This window comes from Hemitrygon akajei, chromosome 9 (assembly GCF_048418815.1).
Source record: "Hemitrygon akajei chromosome 9, sHemAka1.3, whole genome shotgun sequence".
Classification (NCBI taxonomy): Eukaryota; Metazoa; Chordata; class Chondrichthyes; order Myliobatiformes; family Dasyatidae; genus Hemitrygon; species Hemitrygon akajei.
The window spans coordinates 152,534,702-152,556,645 of NC_133132.1; the positions used below are offsets into that span (position 1 = coordinate 152,534,702).

The 21,944-nt window shown below is 41.2% G+C and overlaps 1 protein-coding gene across 2 annotated transcripts in view; it reads right to left on the bottom strand.

The window, feature by feature from the left end:
- The window catches only part of lama2 (laminin, alpha 2), a 374,730-nt gene that overhangs the window by 161,540 nt on the left and 191,246 nt on the right, over positions 1 to 21,944 (bottom strand). For both annotated transcript variants that reach the window (XM_073057306.1, XM_073057305.1), the window contains exons 18-19: positions 15,859 to 15,945; positions 10,754 to 10,965 (exon numbers count right to left, since the gene is read on the bottom strand). In XM_073057306.1, the coding sequence (XP_072913407.1) occupies positions 10,754 to 10,965; positions 15,859 to 15,945 (299 nt within the window). The remainder of the gene's footprint in view (positions 1 to 10,753; positions 10,966 to 15,858; positions 15,946 to 21,944) is intronic.

Below are 21,944 nucleotides of genomic sequence, written 5' to 3' on the forward strand. Positions count from 1 at the left end.
TATGGAGTTCTGAGGAAACCCCTTCTTAAATATTGAGTATACATCTGGCCTGTCTACCAAAGGAAGCGGAGAGTTCAATACAGGTTCACCCGCTTCCTGCCACGAGGGCTTTTTTTTTGTGAGAGACACAAACCTCTCGGGTGTTCAGAAGTTTGAGAAATGTTGTCATTGCAGAGCTTTAATGAGATAGAAACAAGGATCTATCTTGTGAGCGGTGGTCATATTCTTGGGTTAAGGAGAGAATCGTTGAAGATAGAGAATATTTCTTCACCTGGAGGGCAGTGAACTTTTGGAATTAGCTGTGCACTGCAGCTATGGAGGTCACACTGCTGACCACAGGACAGAGATTAATAGATTGTTTGACATCATGGAATCAAGATATATAGGGTTAAGTATATAGGAACATTAAAGATAAAGATATTACATGATTTCACTGGATATCAGAGCAAGCCTCCTCCTGCTGTTCCTTGTGATTTTCTTATCACAAGGAACAGCAGTGCCCTGCGAGCACAAGTGGCCCTTCCCATCAGAAGTGGGAGCTGTAGGTAACAGCAGCAGCAACCTGAATCCAGCTCAATGTGGCTTATTGTGAAGAACGAGAAGATGCATAGGTAGGCTTTCGTGAAAATATAGTCACTCTTTTGCTGTCAAGGGCTTTCCCCTAATTTAAAAAATCCTATTTGCCTTCTTCAAGAGTAAATATGATATGTACTAAGTCAGTCAAAATTGGCTTCTGTACAATCAGATTTGCTCTGTTCTGATAACATGGATTTCTTCCAGCTTATGTTAGCTACATTTGACAGCAATGTAATTTGAGACACAAGGCAATGTTCTTAACATTTTTTAATGTTCATATTGCTACAGTAATTAAAGTGTAACAAAGGAATTTTCTTTCAAGCAGCTGTGAATCGTGCTGAGATGTGACTACAATGGAATTCTAGGTAAAAGAAGCATAGAAAAAAAAACAAAAAAAATAAGCTATTTAATTGCTACTGTTGGCTTCCTTTGTGATTTTTTTTTGCAAATGAAAGCTCTGAAGGTTTCAATAGCAGGACAGCTGTGCAGAAAAATTCATTCTGCTTGTGCCTTCCTGATTTAAAGATAGCTTTCAGAATATCAACACAAACAATGGAGAAAGAAATCACGATTGCCACTCTTTCTGTTATTTTCTGCTGTTTCTGCTGTAGCCTCAATACAAAAGATAAAAGAAGCGTAGCACACTTAATGTTTGGTTTTTAACTTCAGTGCGCCACTAGCAAATTATATCATCCAGATGCATAATAATTCATTGCACCTATGACCCCAATTGCCTCAGATCCTATGTGCTTCATGCTAAAGAGATGCTTTCACGTTTGGACTAGTAGTGCTATCCTGTTGTCACTGAACATTTCAACGCAACACAGCAGGATTCTGACACCCGTGTGTTCAAAACAGCTCCTTTTTGCAGCAGTCTCCAAATGATGTGTATCAAAAGATGCACAATATTCTGACATTGAGTCATGTAGTGGTACAGTACAGAAACAGGCTTGTCGGCCCAGCACATTTATATCAACCAGCATGCCGTTCTAGACTAAGCCTATTGGCCTATATTAACTCCATATGCCTCTATGCCTTGCTCATTCAAGTACTCGTTAACATGCCACTTTAATAGAGTTCTAGAGAAACACAGCACAAAAACAGGCCCTTCAACCCATCTAGTCCATGCTGAAACCTTTTAAACTGCTTCTTCCCTTTGACCTGCACCAGGACCGTAGCCTTCCTATTTATACCAGGATCGTATCCATGTACCTATCCAAACTTTACTTAAATGTTGAAATCGAGCTGGCATGCACCACTTGTACTGGAGACTCATTTTCACAACCCTCTAAGTGAAGAAGTCTCCTCTCATCTTTCCTTAAACTTTTCACCTTTCACCCTTAATCCATGACCTCTGGTTGTAGTTCTACCTGACCTCAGTGGAAAAAAGCCTGTTTGTATTTAGTCTATCCAAACCCCTCATAATTTTGTATGCCTCTATCAAATCTCCTCTCAATCTTCTACGTTCTATCCTTGTAAACTTTCTCTGTACTCTTTCAACATTATTTATATCTTTCCTGTAGGTAGGTGACCAAAACTGTACACAATACTCCAAATCAGGCCTCACCAATTCTCTTGTACAACTTCAAAATAACATCCCATCTCCAGTACTCAGTACTTTGATCCATGAAGGCCATTGTGTCAAAAGCTTTCTTTACGACCCTGTAGATAGCTGTGATGCCACTTTCAGTGAATTACAGACCTGTATTCCCAGATCCCTTTGTTCTACTAAACTCCTCAGTGCGCTATCGTTCACCCTGGTTGGTCTGTTTGTTGTCTCCACCAGCTCCACTGGCACTCATTCCAGACATCAACTACTCTTTGTGTGGACAAAGTGACTCCACATACCTCAGTTCCACTTTAAGCTTAACGCTTTCCCACCTTAAAAAAAAGTGTAACATACTACCCCAATTCTTGAACTCAAAGCCGTGGCAAATGTCAGAAAGCATACTATATGCTGGGACTTTTTTCTTTGGAGCGTAGAAGAATGAGCGGGGACTTGATAGAGGTCTACAAGATTATGAGAGGCATAGATAGGGTGGATAGTCAGTACCTGTTTCCCAGGGCACCAATAGCAAACACCAGAGGGCTTATGTACAAAATTAAGGGAGGGAAGTTTAGGGGAGACATTAGGGGTAAGTTTTTTTTTACACAAAGGGTTGTGAGAGTCTGGAATGACTTGCCAGGGATGGTGGTGGAGGCTAAAACATTAGGGGTATTTAAGAGCCTCTTGGACAGGCACATGGATGAAAGAAAAATAGAGGGTTATGGGGTAGTGTGGGTTTAGTACTTTTTTAAAAAAGGATTATATGGGTCAGCACAACATGGAGGGCTGAAGGGCCTGTACTGTGATGTAGTGTTCTATGGTTCTATGGTCCCTCAAAACCATGTCTACCTGTGTTCAAGTTTTTAGGGAACTATGCACTAGTATCCCAAGGTCTCTCTGTTCAATAGCACTCACCAGAGCCATCCCATTCACCATGTAAGTTCTGTCCAGTTCAGCATCTCAAAATGCATCACTTCATACTTTTCCAAGTAAAATTCCATCTGCCTTCCCTTGATCATTTTCCTAGATGAATCAGATCCCGTTGTTACCTTAGACAACCTTCAGTTCTAATTTGGTGTCATCCCCATATTTACAAATCATACCATCTACATCCTTAACAAAATCATATATAATATATATTATATATATATACTTATATGAAAATCAACAATGAATACAGTACTCATTCTTGCAATGAACCACTCCATGTCTCCCATCTGAAAAAAATCCTTTATTCCTACCCTCTGTTTCTACCACCATGCCAATTTTGTATCTAATTTCCTAACATGCTCCCAGATGTAATAACCTCTTAGGGCAGCTTTCCATGTGGAAATTTGACAAAGGCCTTGCTAAACTCCAGCTAGGCAGCATCTAATGCTCAGTCCTCATCTGTCCTCCAGGTCACCTCTTCAAAAAACTCAATCAAATTGATGAGACATGATTTCTTCATGCATAAAGCCAAGCTGATTATCCCTAATCAGTCCTTGCCATTCCAAATACAAATAAATTTCATCCCTCCGAATTTCTTCCAATAACTTTCCCACCACTCGTGTAAGAGTCATCTGCCTGCAGTTTCCTGGCCTCTCCCTGCAGCCAGTCTCAAATAAAAGCATAATATTAGCAATCCTCCTCACTTCTGATACTTCAACTATGGCTAACAGATTTAAAAAAAATTCCACCAAGGCCCTAGTAATCACCTCATTTTTAACCCATAAAATCCCATATACACTTTGTCAGGCCATGAGGATTTATCCACATTCATTTTGAAACTTCCACTACCTCCTCTTTAGGAATGTTGAGAGGCTCCAGAAAATCACTGTTCCTCGCTCTGAACTCATTTGTTTCCATTCCTTCTCCGGATAAGCATTTATTTAAGACTTTGCCCATTTCCTGTGGTTCCACACAGAGATCAACACACTGATCCTTAAAGGAACCTTATCTCTTCCAAACACAAGAAAATCTACAGATACTGGAAATCCAAAGCAACACACACGAAATGCTGGAGGAACTCAGCAGGCCAGGCAGCATATACGGGAAAGAGGAAATTTCGGGCCAAGACCAGGGAAAACAGATGAGAAGTCAGAGCATTAAGGTGGGGGGAGGGGTAAGAAGTAGTACGAGGTGGTAAGGGATAGGTGAAACTGGGGCGGGGTGGGGTGAAGTAAAGAGCTGGGAAATTGATTGGTGAAAGAGATAAAGGGCTGGAGAAGGGGAATCTGATAGGAGAGGATAGAAGTTCATGGAAGAAAGGGAAGAGGGAAGGAGAGGAGCAACAGAGAGAGGTGATGGGCAGGCAAAGTAATAAGGCGAGAGAGGAAAATGAGAATGAGGGAATGGCGAAGGGGGGAGGGAGCAATTACCTGAAGTTCTCTTCCCAGCGACCTTTTGGCTCTTAAAATGTATATACTTGCATATGTTTGCTTTAACTTTTCTAAATTTCCATTAATACCATGTCCACAATTGCTTGACATTATCGCACCTTTTTCCAAGTTAATATAGTCAGATATATAGGTTGCCTTCATGTCATAATTTAACAAAATAATAATTCCTTTATGTTAATCCATAACTACGGAATCCCCAAAATAAGTTATTATTTTCCAATGAATGCTTAGGGAATGAAATACCATAGCAAAGTGCTTAGTGAATGCAGGGCCAAAGTGAAGTAGCAGAGCCAAAGAAAAGCTTATGATGAGTTCAATCCCACATGCTAGATTGGTAATTCCATGTGATACACTCTGCAGTCAAAGAGGCAAATAATACTTTGGACACAAGTGCTCTCTTTCAGCAAGTTTCGGCACTTCTATTCAGTTCTGACCTGAAATGTTATGAGGGATCTTATTTTATCATAGTCTATTTGACAAACAAAAGAAATATCAGTTTTAAAAAAAAGGCAGCTGCCCAGTACTTTTAACTTGTTTTAAAACAGAGTTATGGTTAGGTTTCACACACTGAAAAAAATGATTGTTCGTATTATTATGGTCCCAATTGAGTGGACTACTAACCAGACAAATGCATATTAGCTAATTCTGATAGACCCTCTATCAGGATATGATGGAGAAAGAAAAGGAAAGATTTTCCAGGATGTTGTCAGGGCTGGAAAATTATAGCTAAAAGAAGAAACCTGCCAGACTGGGAATGTTTTTTTAAAACAAAGACAAGGGATGGGAGACTTCACTTATATTTAGAACATTATGAGGACAAACAAGTTGATCAAGAATAGCAGGGAAGACAATTACTTGGATGGGGGAGTGGCATGGGGCATAGATTTGTGAACACTGCTGGAAGGATTTCAATCTGGAATTCAGAAGGGATGGGCAAAAGCAGAAATTTTCATCACTCTTAAAGCTATCTAGGTTGTAGGGATGTGTAACTGATGGAAACATACATAATTCACAACCACCGATATTGAGCCAGGGTTCACTTTGCAAGGAGGCTGGTCTGACGTGGGATGTAGTTATGTAAAGGACTTTTACCGCACTATGTGTTCAGTTTTTTGGAGTTCAACAAATGAGTTGTTACAGCTTTTCTTAAACATAAAGTGCCTCACACTGTTTTCTTTGTGAAAACCTCACACTGGTGACTCCACTGCTCTCGGATGATTCCAGAATAATTGAGCATGTCAGTAAACAGTCACTTTGAAACGGTTGGGACTTTTAGGAGCAAAATGCTGTCGCTTAGCTTGTAAAAGCTGAGGCCTAATTCACGTTGTGAGTAATCACCATCCTTGTTGTATTTTTACAGAAATCTTCAGGCAGCAAATGCCTGATCAAGTTCACATAGCCCTCACTAATGCACCTGTGAAAGACTATAGGGTGCTTACCAAAATTGCTGATAGTTTACATTCAGCTAGGTAGTGGTGCAAATTCCTCCTTTTTTCCCTGCCTCGATAAGCCCAATCAGCAAGTCCTCCAACATAAGCATGCAAACCAGACTACTAACTAATTCTGTGAAACAAACTCTGTCGGTCTGTGAATATGTTTTGGTAACCCTAACCCTAAAACTGGTCCGCAAAGATGTGGAGGATTCCACTACCATGCCCTTGCTGTCATGACATGACCATGAGCATGTCAATGCAGCTCTAGTTAAACCAGAAGCACCTGCTGATCTTCCACCCATGGAACATGGGAACTGAGTTGGGCAGCTCGTCTAAGCTCTGGACCGGCTCACAATGCCAGTTTTAGTGAATTTGGGGGGGGTGGGGGACCTGTGTGGGGTAACGTAATTGGTGGAAATGTACGTAATTCACAACAACTGACATAGAGTTGGGTTTCACTTTAACAGGCTGGTCTGACGTGATGACCCAATTACGTAAAGGACTTTTACCACTTACAGTCTTTCTTGTAGAGAAAACACCTCATGCCACTTTATTTGCAAAAACCTATAGGGTTACCATTTTGAGAGCCATAAACTTCCAGGACCAAAATCTGGTGAGTGGGATAAAGCTGGAGTCAATTTTTAAGCAGGCATGGACACATTGGGCAGAACGGTCTCTTTCAGTGCTGCAACGTTTAAGGATTCTATGGAATGGAGACTTGGTTGTATGGTGTTCAAGAGAAGAAACTAAAGTATTCCAGGGAAGAAGATGCTTTTAAAGAATAGCAAAATAAAAAAGTACTGATGTGTTAGAGATGCTTTAAACACTGGATTAATTAAGGGAGATCATGAGAAATTGCTTTGGCTGGGATAATTAGAAAGTAAAATAGGTTTAGATGGTGATAACTGGTAAGGAAACACAGCTGACACATATTCTGATAGATAAATTCATTCATCAAAGAATGGGGAACCTGCAAAGTTAGAATAATAAACATGACGAAGGAAATTTTGTAGATGAGGAAAATCAGATTGTCCAAACAGAATGAGGAGAATTTCATATGGGTGACACAGTAGTTGGTATTTCTCCCTTACAGCTCCAGAGCCCTGGGTTCAATTCTAACCTTAGATGCCGTCTGTGTGGAGTTCTCACTGTGACTGTACGGGTTTCTACCAGGCATTTCAGTTTCCTTCCACCAAAATCATGCTGGCTGGTTAAACCCCCTGCAGTAAATAACCTCTTAGTTTAGATAAGTGGTTGAAGAATCAAAGGGGAGCCATTGCCAGGGAACAGAAAATAAAATATCATGTCCATAATTGCATAACATTATTTGCACCCTTCTTCAAGTTATTTACATGTCAATTTTTAGTTACCTTCATGACATCATTTAACAACTTAATCTTTTTAAGTGTTTAAACCATAACTACTGCATCCCTGAGCAACTGCAAAACAAATTTTTTTTAAAAATTGCGATACAGTGCAGTTAGGCCCTTGCGGCCTTAGAACCACAGCGCCCAGCAACCCCTGATTTAACAGTAGCTGAATCATGGGACAATTTACAATGACCAGTTAACCTACTAAGCAGCATGTCATTGGACTGTGGGAGGAAACCAGGGCATTCAAAGGAAGCCCAGGCCGTCACGGGGAGAATGTACAAACTACTTACAGGCAGCGGTGGGAATTGAACCTGGGTCGCCTGCACCGTAAAGTGTTGTGCTGACCACTTCACTAGCCATGCCAACCTTTCAAATGAATGCTTATAGAGCTGAATGCCAAAGCTGTTTACTTTGGGAATGCAGTGGCCAGTGTGAAGGAGCAGAGCCAGAGGATGGGCGTAGGATTAGATAGTCATAACAGATAACAAATTACTGTATGAGCTAGTGGTAGCTATTCTGATAGATGAAACCATTCATCAAGGAATGAGGAACTCATTAGCTGCAATGCCACAAGGAAATATGGAGAAAGAGAAATGAGTAGGAGTAATGGGAAATAATAATGACTCTTTGGATGTGCTTACGTTAGAAACTAGCATGAACCTGACATGCTGAGTGGCTCCTGTGTTATGATGAAAACGAAATACATGGTGAAGCAGGGCAGAAATCAGACTATTTTGGAACATAATGAGATTCAGTTAATTCATAACCTTGCAGCAAAGGATTCTTTTGGTGAGAGTTGTAAAGTAGTATTAATTTACAGTAAGATTGACATAGCTAAATGTATCATGATTCTCTTATGATTGCAAACTTAAAGCATTTTATATGTTGGCAGAGGGTATGTTAATTAAGGGAGACTGGAAAACTGGATTAACATTTAAAGAAATATTTAATGGTTCTCAGTGAGTATGCATATTACTGAGAAATATAAACTCCAAGAGAAACCATGATCTATCCACGACCAGTGACTGATGTTGAAGATCTTATTAGACAATGAGTTTTAAAATTCTGAAAGTATTCTCGGCAGGCAGCTTAGAAATCAGCAAGTGATGGGATTCAATTAACAGTGAATAAAAGCACATGGGAACAAGCTAGCAAGAAGGGCCTTGCATGTTAAGAAATTAAAAGTAATGAGTAAAGATGAAATGCCTAGGACTTTACAAAAAAGTTCTGTGTCTGTTTCTGCTGCTGAGGTCGCAAACAATTTTTTAAAAAGGGTAACTCATTTACTATATTGATGAGAGATACTTTAGCGAACTCCCACCTTTGATGGGCCGTTACAATCAAGGTGGCTTTCCGTAGTCCAAGAAGCAAGAAAACCGCCTCAATTCAATTCCTTCTTGTCCTTGCTCAAAGTATACAACTTACTTCTATGGGTGAAAGGTCATTGTTAAACCTTCATGCACTCAGATTTTACTTCACTGTGGCTGAGTGGCCTGTGCTGTGGTCCAATGCTCTGTATTCCATGTTCTGCAATGAAATTGTCCACTGCTCCCCACAAGCTAACTCATCCCAAACCCCAATGACCTCACATCTCAGTGACTCACATTAGCCCCCATTCCAATGATGTTGTGATCTTAATGCCTCACTGTGAGGTTTTCATACCCTGCTGTGTTCTCAACCCTTCCTACGTTCATAACGAAAAATACTCCCAATTCAGAAAAATGGACAGCTATGTGGGAAGGAAAGGTTAGACTGATCTTAGAGTCAGTTAAATGGTCGGCACAACATTGTGGGCTGAAGGGCTTGTACTGTGCTGTAAGGTTCTATGGAAACTTTCAACATTCGAAACTATTGCATTTCAAAACTATTAGAACATCACTGGCTTCAATCAGCCTAGCTGTAGAGCCTCAGAATGCAGCCGTGAATGGGCTAATGAGTTAAACCAATTCTTTAATAGATTTGACAATTGCCCCTCTGTTCACGTTCCCCCTCAGCACTCTAGTCCAGGTGCCCAGGCACCAAATGCTCCCTCAGCACCAACACCTCCCCTCCTCCCTCCACCACCCCCCACTCCAGTTCAACACATAGATGAACATTCCCCTGCACCTACCATCCACACCTCCACATATCAACTGCTATTGTTCTGATCTTGATCTCCCCCAGCCCCCACCTTCCAACTCCCCAGTCATCATGGACTCACCTTCACTACTGAGCAGGTGAGAAGGGCTGTGGGGAAATTCCGACACGGCAACGCTTTGGGACCGGGTGGTAAGAACCCCAGGGTCCTGAAGGAGTGTGCCGAGCAGCCATGTGGAGTTCTCCGGTGTATATTCAATCTGAGTCTCTGCCCAGAAAGGGTCTCAAATGTGTGGTCCCAACTTAAAGTCTTGAATGACTACTGTCCAGTGGCACTGACCTCACACATCACGAAGAGGCTGGTCCTGACTCACCCCGACCCCTGGACAGATCAGTGTCAATCCCCTGCAGCTTGCCTACGAGGAGCACATTGTAGTCGGCGATCTACCTGCTGAACAGAGCCTACTCCTGTTTGGAATAGCAGGGCAGCCCTGTGAGGATCATGGTTTTTGATTTCTCAAGTGCCTTCAATACCATACAGCCCTCATTTTTGGGGGGGGGGGGGAAAGGCTCTGTTCAATGCAGGCTGGCACTTCCATTGTAATCTGGATAATGGACTACCTGACAGGCAGACCACAGTTTGTACGGCTTCAGAGCTGTGTGTCAGACGTGGCTATTAGCAGCACTGGGGCCCCACAGGCTTCCTTCCTGTTTACCCTGCAGGCCTCGGATTTTAGATACAACACCAGGTCATGTCAGCTACAGAAATTCTCTGCTGACTCAGCGATAGATGAGTGTATAAAGGGGGGATGGGAGGATGAATACAGCACCCTGGTGGAGGTTTTGTCAAATGATGCAAGCTGAATTATCAGCATCTCAACATCAGTAAGACAGAGGAGATGGAGATGGACTTCAGGAAGATTAAGCCTGTACTGCTCCCTGTTACTACTGATGGTGAGGACGTGGATGTGGTGAGGATCTACAAGTACCCGGGGGTGCACCTGGATGACAGATGGTATAATATTACCATAATCCCTGCACTACGATCTTATTTATCAGTGCAAACTTGTAAATCTTGAAATGTTTGACTTGTAAGTCTTGTACATCTTATTTTTAAGGTAATTTATTTTTTTTAAATTCTTTCTTACTTCTCTTCTTATTCTTGTATATCTGTGCACCTGGAATGCTACCGAGACAGTGTAATTTCCTTTGGGATCAATAAGGTATCTATCCATCTATTACCACTTTAAATGCTTCCCAAAAGACCAAAAATCACTTTACTATGCACTGCATACAAAGCCTCTGTCTATTGTTTCCAGTTGTCAACTTTAAGAATTATGTACCAAATGAAAAATATAGAACACTTACGTTGGCAACTCCGGTTTATAACAGCTTCCCCGAAGAATCCATCAGCGCATTCATCGCAAAACCGACCGCTAAATCCCTCAATGCATCGTAGACATTCTCCTGTCAATGTATCGCAGCTGCCAGGTGCTGACAGATCAAGATTACCATTGCACTGGCAGGGCTGGCATGAGCCACCTGGGTTACTGGGGTGTCCAAAGTACCCGTCAGAGCATCTGGTTAATAAAAACATAGTTTAAAGATAAATTACACAATGAAACTGGCTTATGCCTTACGACGAAAGGTCTCAGCCTGAAACGCCAACTGTACTTCTTCCTATAGATGCTGCCTGGCCTGCTGTGTTCCACCAGCATTTTGTGTGTGTTGCCTGAATTTCCAGCATCTGCAGATTTCCTCATGTTATGCCATAACAATATTATTTCAGCTACAACACACACAAATGCTGGTGGAACACAGCAGGCCAGGCAACATCTATAGGAAGGAGTACAGTCGACATTTCAGGCCAAGACCCTTCGTCAGGACTAACTGAAAGAAAAGATAGTAAGAGATTTGAAAGTAGTGGAGGGAGGGGGGAAATGTGAAATGATAGGAGAAGACTGGAGGGAGAGGGATGAAGCTAAGAGTTGGAAAGTTGATTGGCAAAAGGGATATACAGCTGGAGAAGGGAGAGGATCATGGGACGGGAGGCCTAGGGAGAAAGAAAGGGGGAGGGGAGCACCAGAGGGAGATAGAGAACAGGCAAGGAGTGATTGTGAGAGGGGCAGAGAGAGAAAAAAGGGGGATAATAAATAAATAAGGGATGGGGTAAGAAGGGGAGGAGGGACATTAATGGAATTTAGAGAAATGAATGTTCATGCCATCAGGTCGGAGGCTACCCAGACGGAATATCAGGTGCTGTTCCTCCAACCTGAGTGTGGCTTCATCTTGACAGTAGAGGAGGCCATGGATAGACATATCAGAATGGGAATGGGACGTGGAATTAAAGTGTGTGGCCACTGGGAGATCCTGCTTTCTCTGGCGGACAGATCATCCTGGAAACCCAGGCTGCATTGTTTTAAAGATATATCAGAAACTTCTGGGCTCTTCAGCATCCAAAAAATGGTGACTGAATTATTTCTCTACTTTAACAAAGCTAACTCAATGGACATTGATTAGTTTGATGAAAAGCCAGCTTGAAAGACATGGAAGGAAAAAAGAAAGTTGTAGAATTTGGGGAGGTAAACTTAGAGTGCTGGATGGCTGAAGTTCACTGATAGAAAAGGGAGAACCATAAGAATGAAGAGGGACAAGGCAAGTTTTGAAGATGTGTAACCAGCAGGATAAAATTTATTAAAGTATATAGTAAACATAATTACTTGCAGCAGCAGTGTAGAGCTCCCACTTAGAATGTTGGCAAATATTTGTATATTGTTATATCACATATTTGTAAATTATTACTGTCACAGATGGTTAGATGTGCTCTAGTTAACAAAATTTCACAAATAATGTCATTAATAAAATAGTTCATGAAAAGCTGATACAGCATTATGCTTTGCTATTATTTTTACTAAACTGTACAGAAATGAGGCTTCCATCACAAGTAATGGAACACAAAAAACATTGTCTTGTGATTTTATATTCAAATTATTCTTAATAGCTGATCACCATTCAGCATCTGCAACACCAACTTTCCCTCCACCACTGACACAGTGTGGTTGCAATGTTTCATCATCATCATCATCAGGTGCCATGCCCAACTTGAGCTTTGACTGTCACGGTCCACACACTCCTCTTTTGGGTCAAGTGGATCAATTCATTGGTATTCATTTCCAGTTCTCTGGCTGCTGTCTCCATCATCATTTGTCTTTGCTTCCTTCCCTTCAATCTTTCCCATAATAACCGTGCATTCTAACTCCTCTTTACTAATCACATGTCCAATGAAGTTACGTTGCCTTGTTTACCACACACAAAAGACACTGCAGTAACTTTCAAAGGTTTCTTTGTCAACGTCTTGCCAATCTATAAACTCCACCATCCAGAAGAATAACACAGCAGTTAATATCCAAAGGTGTAGCTTAATTGGAAATATATTACCTTTCATTCATCTCTAGATCAAACACCTGAACTCCCTTCAATACACTTACACACGTTTCCTCACCAAATGGCTGACCATCATCTTTCCATGAGGAAGGCGGTGTATTCTAGCCTTGCTTGTGACGGGTGTGCTGACAAAAATTTATACAGGTCACTTTTTTCAAAACTGCCATTCTCCTCAGTGAATTCAACATTGAAATCGTCATCAATAGTTTTGACAAGATTCAACCAATGCATTGCTCTTTCAATAGATTTTCCCATCTTCCTCTCTTAGTAAGCTTCAGCTCATCCAGAACTGCACAATCAAATGCAATCCTACGTCATACTGTGTCAGCAGCCTGTCACTGGGTTAAATGACTCGTTTTTAAAACTCTTATCCATGTGGTTTAATATATTCATAGCCTTGGTTCTCCATTCCCTGGATTCCCTGTTTCCCTTTGACTTTGTAGACATCTGTTTTCACTTTGACAGAAAAGAGTTTCTCTTCTGTTGATCAGTGTCAAAAGAAGCCAAATTAAACCCACTGTGATTCATTGTTGTAAAACAATAAAATATGAAAACTTCCAAGGGGGTGAATACTTTTTATAATCACCGTATACCACAGTTTATACGGAAAATTAGAGGAAAACCCACAAGCTGACATATGTATATTTCCACTGAACACAACAGCTGATTATCACAATCTTATAAAAGTTCGGCCACACTGTTCCATTGGTTGTAGGGTAGAAGATGAGAAGATATATAATTAATATGAAATACAAGAGCCTTTGATTAGAACAGGCAATCCTGAGTTTTGTGATGAGCAGACAATATTAATATTGAATAAGTTTGTTTTCTTTCATTCATTTGTTTTTCAGGATCTAGGTATCACCAGCAAAGATTTATTTTCACATTTTCAAAGTCTGCATTTTATTGTTCCAAACCACTGATCAGATTTTTAGTTCAATGTAAAATGTTATTTTGTGTTTTTTTTAATAAATTTTATGTTTAGAAGCCTTATTAACTGCCTAAAAATAAATGGAAGATTGAAGGAAGAGGAAACTACTATAGGGGATTTAAAAATTTTCAGATGAATAAAAATATTACAAATTATATTTGATGCTATACTAAGTTTATCTGCAACTATCAAATAGCAGACCAAAATATATTCATCTATGAATAGACCCTGATATATTTCAACCAGCTTATAAAATTTCGTACTAGTAATTTTTAATGGCCAGTAGAAACACTTCTGGGTTTTTTTCAGTCACCATCTTTACAGCTCTGTTGCATGTTCTCATTTGGAACTAATTCACTTTTTGCTTCTTAAAACAAATACAAACTATATTGATTCTGTAGTTCTCCTACTGTCTGGTCTGATTAGTTTGGCAAGAATAGCACATTACTATAGTGATGTGTAATGACAGGTGTCTCCTTCAACCAGAACACTTGCAGACATTCCCAATATAACATGCTTTTTTTCCCCTTTACATGAGCTGTATAATGTCAAAGCAATCCCTTTAAATGAATCACTTCCCAAAAATAGAGTCATAAAGTCATACAGCACAGAAACTGGCCATTTGGCCCCAGTAAATCCATGCTGACCTTTAGCCAATTTATACTAATCCTATTTTCCTACACTAGGACCATATATTTCTATGCCTTGCCTATAAAAGTATCTGTTTAAATCTTTCTTAAATGTAGTAATTGTTTCTTATTCTACCACCTCCTCTAATAATGATTTTCACTCACTGTATAAAAAAAAACACTCAGATCCCTTGTAAAACTTCTTCCTCCCACCATAAACCTCTACCCTCCTAACTTTGATACACCCAACATAAAAAAGATTCTGACATTTACCCTATATATACACTTCTCTTGATCTTATATACTTCTGTCAGCTCACCCTTCAGACTCCTCTCCATAAAATAAGCCTAGCCTATCCAATCTCTTCCCATAATTATTGTTCACGGGCCCAGGCAATATTCTGTTGATTCTCCTCTGCACCCTCTCCAGGGCAATTGTGACAATCCTATAATGCGTTAACCAGAATTGCACAGCAGACTCCGAGTGTATCCAAAGCAGTTGCAACATAACAATCTAACATTTATATTCTGTGCCACATCTTCTTCACCCTATCAATTTCCCAACTTCTGCCTTCAATTAAATTGTGTTCCTGACTTGCTGGCAAGCTAAAACTCACTTTCACAAATTGATTATTGTGTTCCATTGTGGAATCAGAACCTCGACATTTTCATTACCAAGATCAAAAATTAATAGACAGAAATCATTGATATTTCACAATATTAATTTTCAATGGGTGCAAGAGGCTTGAACATTTTCTTAGGTGGAACAGTTCATGCATCAGTACAAATCAATTGTTTTTCTTGAAAGTACAAGCAGATTTTTAGCAATCATTGGAAGTTAAGTTCTCCTAAGGTTTTGGGTTAAATATTCAAAAGTGAAGTCAAATAAATTAATTTTATTTCAAATTAGTTGGAAAATTCAGCTACATGCGGCATTAAAGGAGATTTTTACATGTTGTTTGACCTTCAGTTAGATAACTTATGTACGTCTCAAATTCCAGGAAAGATTTTCAGTATTTTGAAGGCTTCTTGTTTCTATGAGATTACACCATAACGTATAACACAGTTCATAAAATGGTGTGCTATTATTAAAGTATTATGAAATTTGGGAGAACACATAAGCACACAAGATGGTATATATATTAAACATGTTTGTAAAGAAATAGCAATATTAATAAATATACTTTCCGAACAAAGTGGTAGACTGTAATCCGTACAAGAAGCTGAATTGCTAAACAACTTATCCATAGCAATAATTTCAGGTTTGACTTTATTTTTTGCCTGCAAAATTTTTAATAGCTCCTGATACCAGGTTACCAGTTCTGTGATAATCTTATGAAATACTCACAGCAAACAGACACCCAGTTCAGTAATTTAATTTCTGATCTACAACAATCAGAATCCAAGATAGTGACATTGTATATTTTCTGCTGCTTAGAGTTTGAGGTAAAAAGACCAGAGACATCTTACCTATCGCATCTTGGCCCTGTATAACCGGGAAGACATTGATCACATATTATCTCTCCCCTGGAATCCAAGTGGCAGGTCGGACTAAAGCTATGTTGTTCATGGTGAGCAGATGTAGACACGGACACAAAAAGATAAACCAAAGAAAATTGTATTAGCTTCATCACTGAACGTTCTTCACCGAAATCTCACCGTGCAACTGATGAAAACTATTTTTTCTTTCCGGCACCAAAGATAGTGCAGGGATCTCATTCCAACAACACAGTGGAATGGCTATTTCAGCCAACACAGAGTACACAAGAATGGCAGCAACTGAACGGTATTTCAGCCTTAAATTCTCTGTAGCTGGTAACTCTGCCCCATATAAATAAGGAATGTACAGCTGCTCTCCTTTGCCATTAAGGTTGCTAAAGTATTGTATCCAGCTATAATCATGAAGCTGTAGCTAACTCAAATGTCAGGATATAGTATTTGCTCCTACTCCAAAAAGACATCTGCCACGCCTGTGAAAACATTTTTTAAAATCCTATTAAATCAGAATGACTATACATGAATGATAATGAAGTAATTTCGATGTTCTGTTCTTCTATATTTATACAGCCATTTGTTTTTGCTTTTGTGCATTGACAAGGAGTCTTATGAAAATATCAAAAGGACCGTGGGACAAATTGTTTATCCTACAGAGCAGGTAATTAAAATTGAACTTCCAGAAGCGTTTTAAGAATATAGGAGAAGTTTACAAGAGTAAAGCTCATACATGGAAAATATAGCAAAATATTGAAGCATAATTGATAGGTTTTGCAAACTAAGGTCTGATCTAAGTATGTTGAAAAATGATCTATCTCTCTCGGCATGGGTGCACAACAAAGCTGTGTGCTTAGCCCCTGTTCTACTCCGTTTATACTTAGGACAGCTCTGATGCCATATTTAAGTTTGGCAACGATACTGCTGTCACAGGCCGAATCAAGGGTGGTGATGAATCAGCATATAGGAGTGGGATTGAAAATCTGACTGAGTGGTGTCACAGCAACAACCTCACACTCAATGTCAGCAAGACCAAGAGTTGATTATTGAGTTCAGGAGGAGGAAACCAGAGGTCAATGAGCCAGTCCTCATCGGAGGATCAGAGGTGGAGAGGGTTAGCAACTTTAAATTACACAGTGTTACTTCAGAGGACCTGTGCTGGGTCCAGCATGTAAGTGTCATTACAAGGAAAGCAGGGTGTCACCTCTACTTTAATCTTGATGATTCAGCATGTCATCTGAAATTCTGACAAACTTCTACAGATGTGTAGCAGAGAGTATATTGACTAGTTGCGTCACGGAAGCACCAATGCCCTTGTATGGAAAAGCCAACGAAAAGTAACAGACTCAACCCAGTTCATCACGAGTACAGCCCTCCTTACCACTGAGCACATCTACATGGAGCGCTGTCACAGGAAAGCAGGGACCCCCACTGATGCACCATCAATAACTCTCCAAGACGTGAGGCGAGATATTGGCTTTTATTGACTGGAAGAAGGAACAAGCAGTGGTTGACCACCATACTACATCCTGGAGACAGAGAGGCCGGGCTCAGACCTCAATTGCCTTTATACCGGGGTCTGTGGGAGGAGCCATGGTCTGTGGGAGGAGCCACAGGAGCAGTCAGCGGGGGGGGGGGGGGCGTGTCCAGACAGGTATATGTAGTTCACCACACCCACCACCCAGGCTATGCTCTCTTCTCACTGCTGCCATCAGGAAGAAAGTACAAGAGCCTCAAGACCCACACTATTGAGGTCAGAGACAGTTACTCTCTTGAACCAGAGGGGATAACTTCACTCGCCCCAACACTGAACTGGACATATTTTCAAGGACTCCTCATCTCATGTTCTCAATGTTTATTGCTCATTTATTTATTACTATTATTATTATTATTATTAATTCTTTCTCTTTCATTTTGTATTTGCAGAGTTTGATGGTTTTTTTGCACATTGGCTGATTGCCCATCCTGTTGGGTGGGGTCTTTCATTGATGCTATTGTGTTTCTTGTGGTCACTGGGAACGCCCAGAAGAAAATGAATCTCAGGGTTGTATATGGTGACATAGAATATATTTTGATAATAAATTGATTTTGAACTTTGAAAAGTGAAGAAAAATAGTTTGTAGTACAGGGTGAGAAAATAGCAAGAATATTAAAAACACTGATTTACTTTGATGAAAAAATAGACACTTTGAAAGTTGAACACTATAATTATACAGGCTCTTTAAAGATTTTCTTTTCTAAAGAAATTATTTGAATCTGGCAGAGTAAAATAAAATACCTGATGTTTTATATCTGTGAGAAATCTAAAAGACATGTATTGCTTTGTAGTTCAAGTTTTAATGAATAAATTTTATTTTTGAAATAACAAAAGAGAAGCCAGAATAAAATAGGCAGCTCAGGCTAGTGTGCTTGAAAATCCTAAGGAAAATTATGTCAGAGAATTGTGAAATAATTTCTCCTGAAAAATTGTTGGTCAATGGCATGTTGTGAATTTACACACACTGTCCCCTATTTGCATACCGTAACTTGGTAAAAGAACAATAAACTCTTTATTACTGAACTAAAGCGGAAGGGAATTTGAGAAATCCCAGTTAAACCAGTTTAATCTACTGTCGACAAATTCTGAAAATCAAACTTCGGCCAGCTCATTACAATAATTTGATGGAATAACAGAGAAGAAATATAAAGGAATGGCAGTCGATTTCACGAATCTCTTAAAATTAGTATTTACAAAAGAACCACAAAAAATACAATTGCATTATTAGAAAAATAGTTTGAAGGAAGAAAGGTGCTGGGACGAAGAGAAACCCCTTAATGGTATTGTTCTGTGGCATAAAAAAGGTTAGGTACACCAAGACCCTAATAGTGACATTTACACTGAGTTAATTCAAATACTTTAAAAAAAATCTATTTACAAGCTAATCATAAGTCTGTGCTACAGTCAGTTCTACTGCAATAGAAACTGTCCACATTTCATCTCCATTTATTTCACAGATGGGTAGAAAACTGTAAATGTATTAAATTAAATTTATAATAATTAAGGTGTCAGCTATCAGCACCACTGAGTTACAATTCAACTGCAGTATTATAAAAATAAGTTACTGGATTTTTTTCTGGTAGTTTAGGATCCAGTTCCATGAGAATATCTATGATTATGTACGCCCTGAAGTATTCTGGAAGGTGCTGCAAGTAATGTTTTCCTGTTAGATATACATTACATTCTGAAGCCATGAAGCTTCATTTTTCTTTTTTTTTTTTAAAAGTAGAATAAAAGATGTAATATTCTTTTTTTAATTAAAGGTCATGTATTTAATCAACAAGTTATTCACTGTCATCTTGGTTTTAAGTTGAGGGTTTGCACAACGATTCATGCTGCAGCAAACAAAACATTAAATCAGCATCTGAATTCCAAGAACCTTGAAAAAAGTGATTTTAGTAAACCGGACAATATTTGAAAACATACAGTACAAATGCCACTCACATACCATTCCTCAATTTGCATTTTCAGTGATTTCAGAACATTAATTTAATATTATGTGGTGCTTTCAGATATTTTCTTAACAGGCAGACTTAAATTATGATGTTTCCTAAGTACATTTACATGATTTATTTTCCAAAACATGGTAATTTTTCAGATGACATAAATGTCAGAGCAACTGCAAAACGTGTGGTGTAACGTAAGAAAAATAATAAAGGACTAAGTTTGGTTCAAGAAGATGTTTATATGAACTCAATAACCACAGAAGAGCCTGCTTAATCTTGATGATGAGGGTAAATTCTCAAAACAATAATCATGGAGAGATTGAGCAAGTGTAAAAATGGCGCAGAATGGGTAAAGGCAAAACATACCTAATAACTCAATAGCCAGTTTTAAGAGATTACTAACAGAACTTGCACTGCGGCTGAAGTTGGGGAGGGGGAAAGCAGGAGTGAAACGGCCTATATTGGTCTAATATAAAACAGCTAGTACAAGCTACCTAGGCCAAATGGCCTTCTTTCACACTGTATACCTGTCTGGACACGCCCCTCTGCTGACTGCTCCTGTGGCTCCTCCCATAGACCCCGGTATAAAGGCGATTGGAGGCATTGCTCCCCCCTCAGTCTCCGAGATGCTGTGCTCCGTTTGTCCTGCTAATAAAAGCCTATCTCTTGTCTCCCGCCTCCGAGAGTTATTGATGGTGCATCAATTTTATTAGCAGCAATTTTAAAACATGGAGAGCATTTTACAACCCGACAGATTGGATATTGACCCTCAATCTCCGGAAGCCAACATCCCTTTTGAACTTTGGCTTGCATGCTTCCAATCGTACCTGGAGGAGATTCGTGTGACCGAGCCTGCCACGATGCACAGAGTTCTCCTCTCCAGGGTCAGTCCGCGGGTCTACTCCCTGATCAGTGACCTGATGACCTACCAAGGGGCACTGGACGCCTTCAAAAGACAATACCTGCAGCCGGTGAACACCGTCTACGTGAGACATCGCTTAGCGACATGGCGGCAGCGGGCCGGAGAGTCGAGTGTTGAGTTTGTTCGGGCCTTACAGACACCTGTGCGGGCCTGCGACTGCAGGGGACTGACGGCGGAACAGCATGCGGAGCTGCTAGTAAGAGACGCCTTCGTTACGGGGATCAGGTCAGTGTACGTGCGCCAGCGGCTGCTGGAACACGCTGATCTTACCTTACAGTCGGCGATCGAGCTGACCGACACGTTGGAGGCCGCTCTGCACAACGCTGACGCTGTCCAGGCACGCAATCTCCCACCGGCCTCTTGGACACTGCAGACCCCGCAACCCGCCGGCAAATTGACCTCGGCTGCTGCCAGTCGTGAGTCTGTGAAGTCCCCGCAACCCGCCGGTGAATCGACCACGGCTGCTGCCAGTCGCAAGTCCGTGCAGTGTTACTTCTGCGAACTCGAAAAGCACCCCCGAAATCGCTGCCCAGCCCGAGAAGCTACCTGCTCCAGCTGCGGAAAAAAGGGCCACTTCACCAAGGCCTGTAAGTCCAAAACATGAGCAGGGTCGAGCAGCGCCACGTGCGAGGCATGGGGGCGGCCATCTTGGTCACCGCCATCTTGCCTGCCTGCCGCGTGCGAGGCATGGGGGCGGCCATCTTTGTTGGCGCCACCTCGCCCCACCTCCAACCCATGGGTGCTTACCGGGCACCAAGACGGCGATGCAACTCTGGTCTCCGTGACCCTTGACCAAAGCGCTCCACACCAGCTCACAAGGTCAATGATGGACATCCTGGTGGAGGGACACAGGACTAGCTGCCTGTTTGACACGGGCAGCACTGAGAGTTTTATTCACCCGGACACTGTGCAACGCTGCGGACTCGTGACACGGCCGGTAAGCCAGAGGGTCACCATGGCTTCTGGATCGCATTCCACAGACATCCGGGGGGGGGGTTGTGTAGCGACATTGGTGGTGCAGGGCACAGAATATCGGGACTTTGCGTTACTGGTCATGCCTCAACTGTGTGCGCCTGTGCTATTGGGGCTGGACTTCCAGAGCCACCTGAAAAGTGACAATGGAGTATGACGGGCCCCTCCCACCAATCACTGTCAGAAATCCTCAGTTTTGTGGGACTCCGTCATATACCCCGCTACTGACCACACACACACACCTACCCGCACATCCCACCCAACACCATGCCAACAGCCGCGCTACTGACATCACTTGCAGCCTCTCCACCCTCAAGATCCCTCCCCCACCGCTGTTCGCCAACCTGACCCCCAATTGTAAACCTGTGGCAACTAAAAGCAGGAGGTACAGCGCGGGGGACAGGGCCTTCATTCAGTCAGAGGTGCAGCGGCTGCTCAGGGAGGGGATCATTGAGCCAAGCACAAGTCCTTGGAGGGCCCAGGTGGTCGTTGTTTGGACCGGGCAGAAAAATAGGATGGTCGTGGACTATAGCCAGACCATCAATAAGTTCACGCAGCTTGACGCGTACCCCTTACCCCACATCACGGATATGGTCAATCAGATAGCTCAGTACAAGGTGTACTCGACCATAGACCTGAAATCCGCTTATCATCAGCTCCCCATCCGCCCAGAGGACCGCCCCTACAC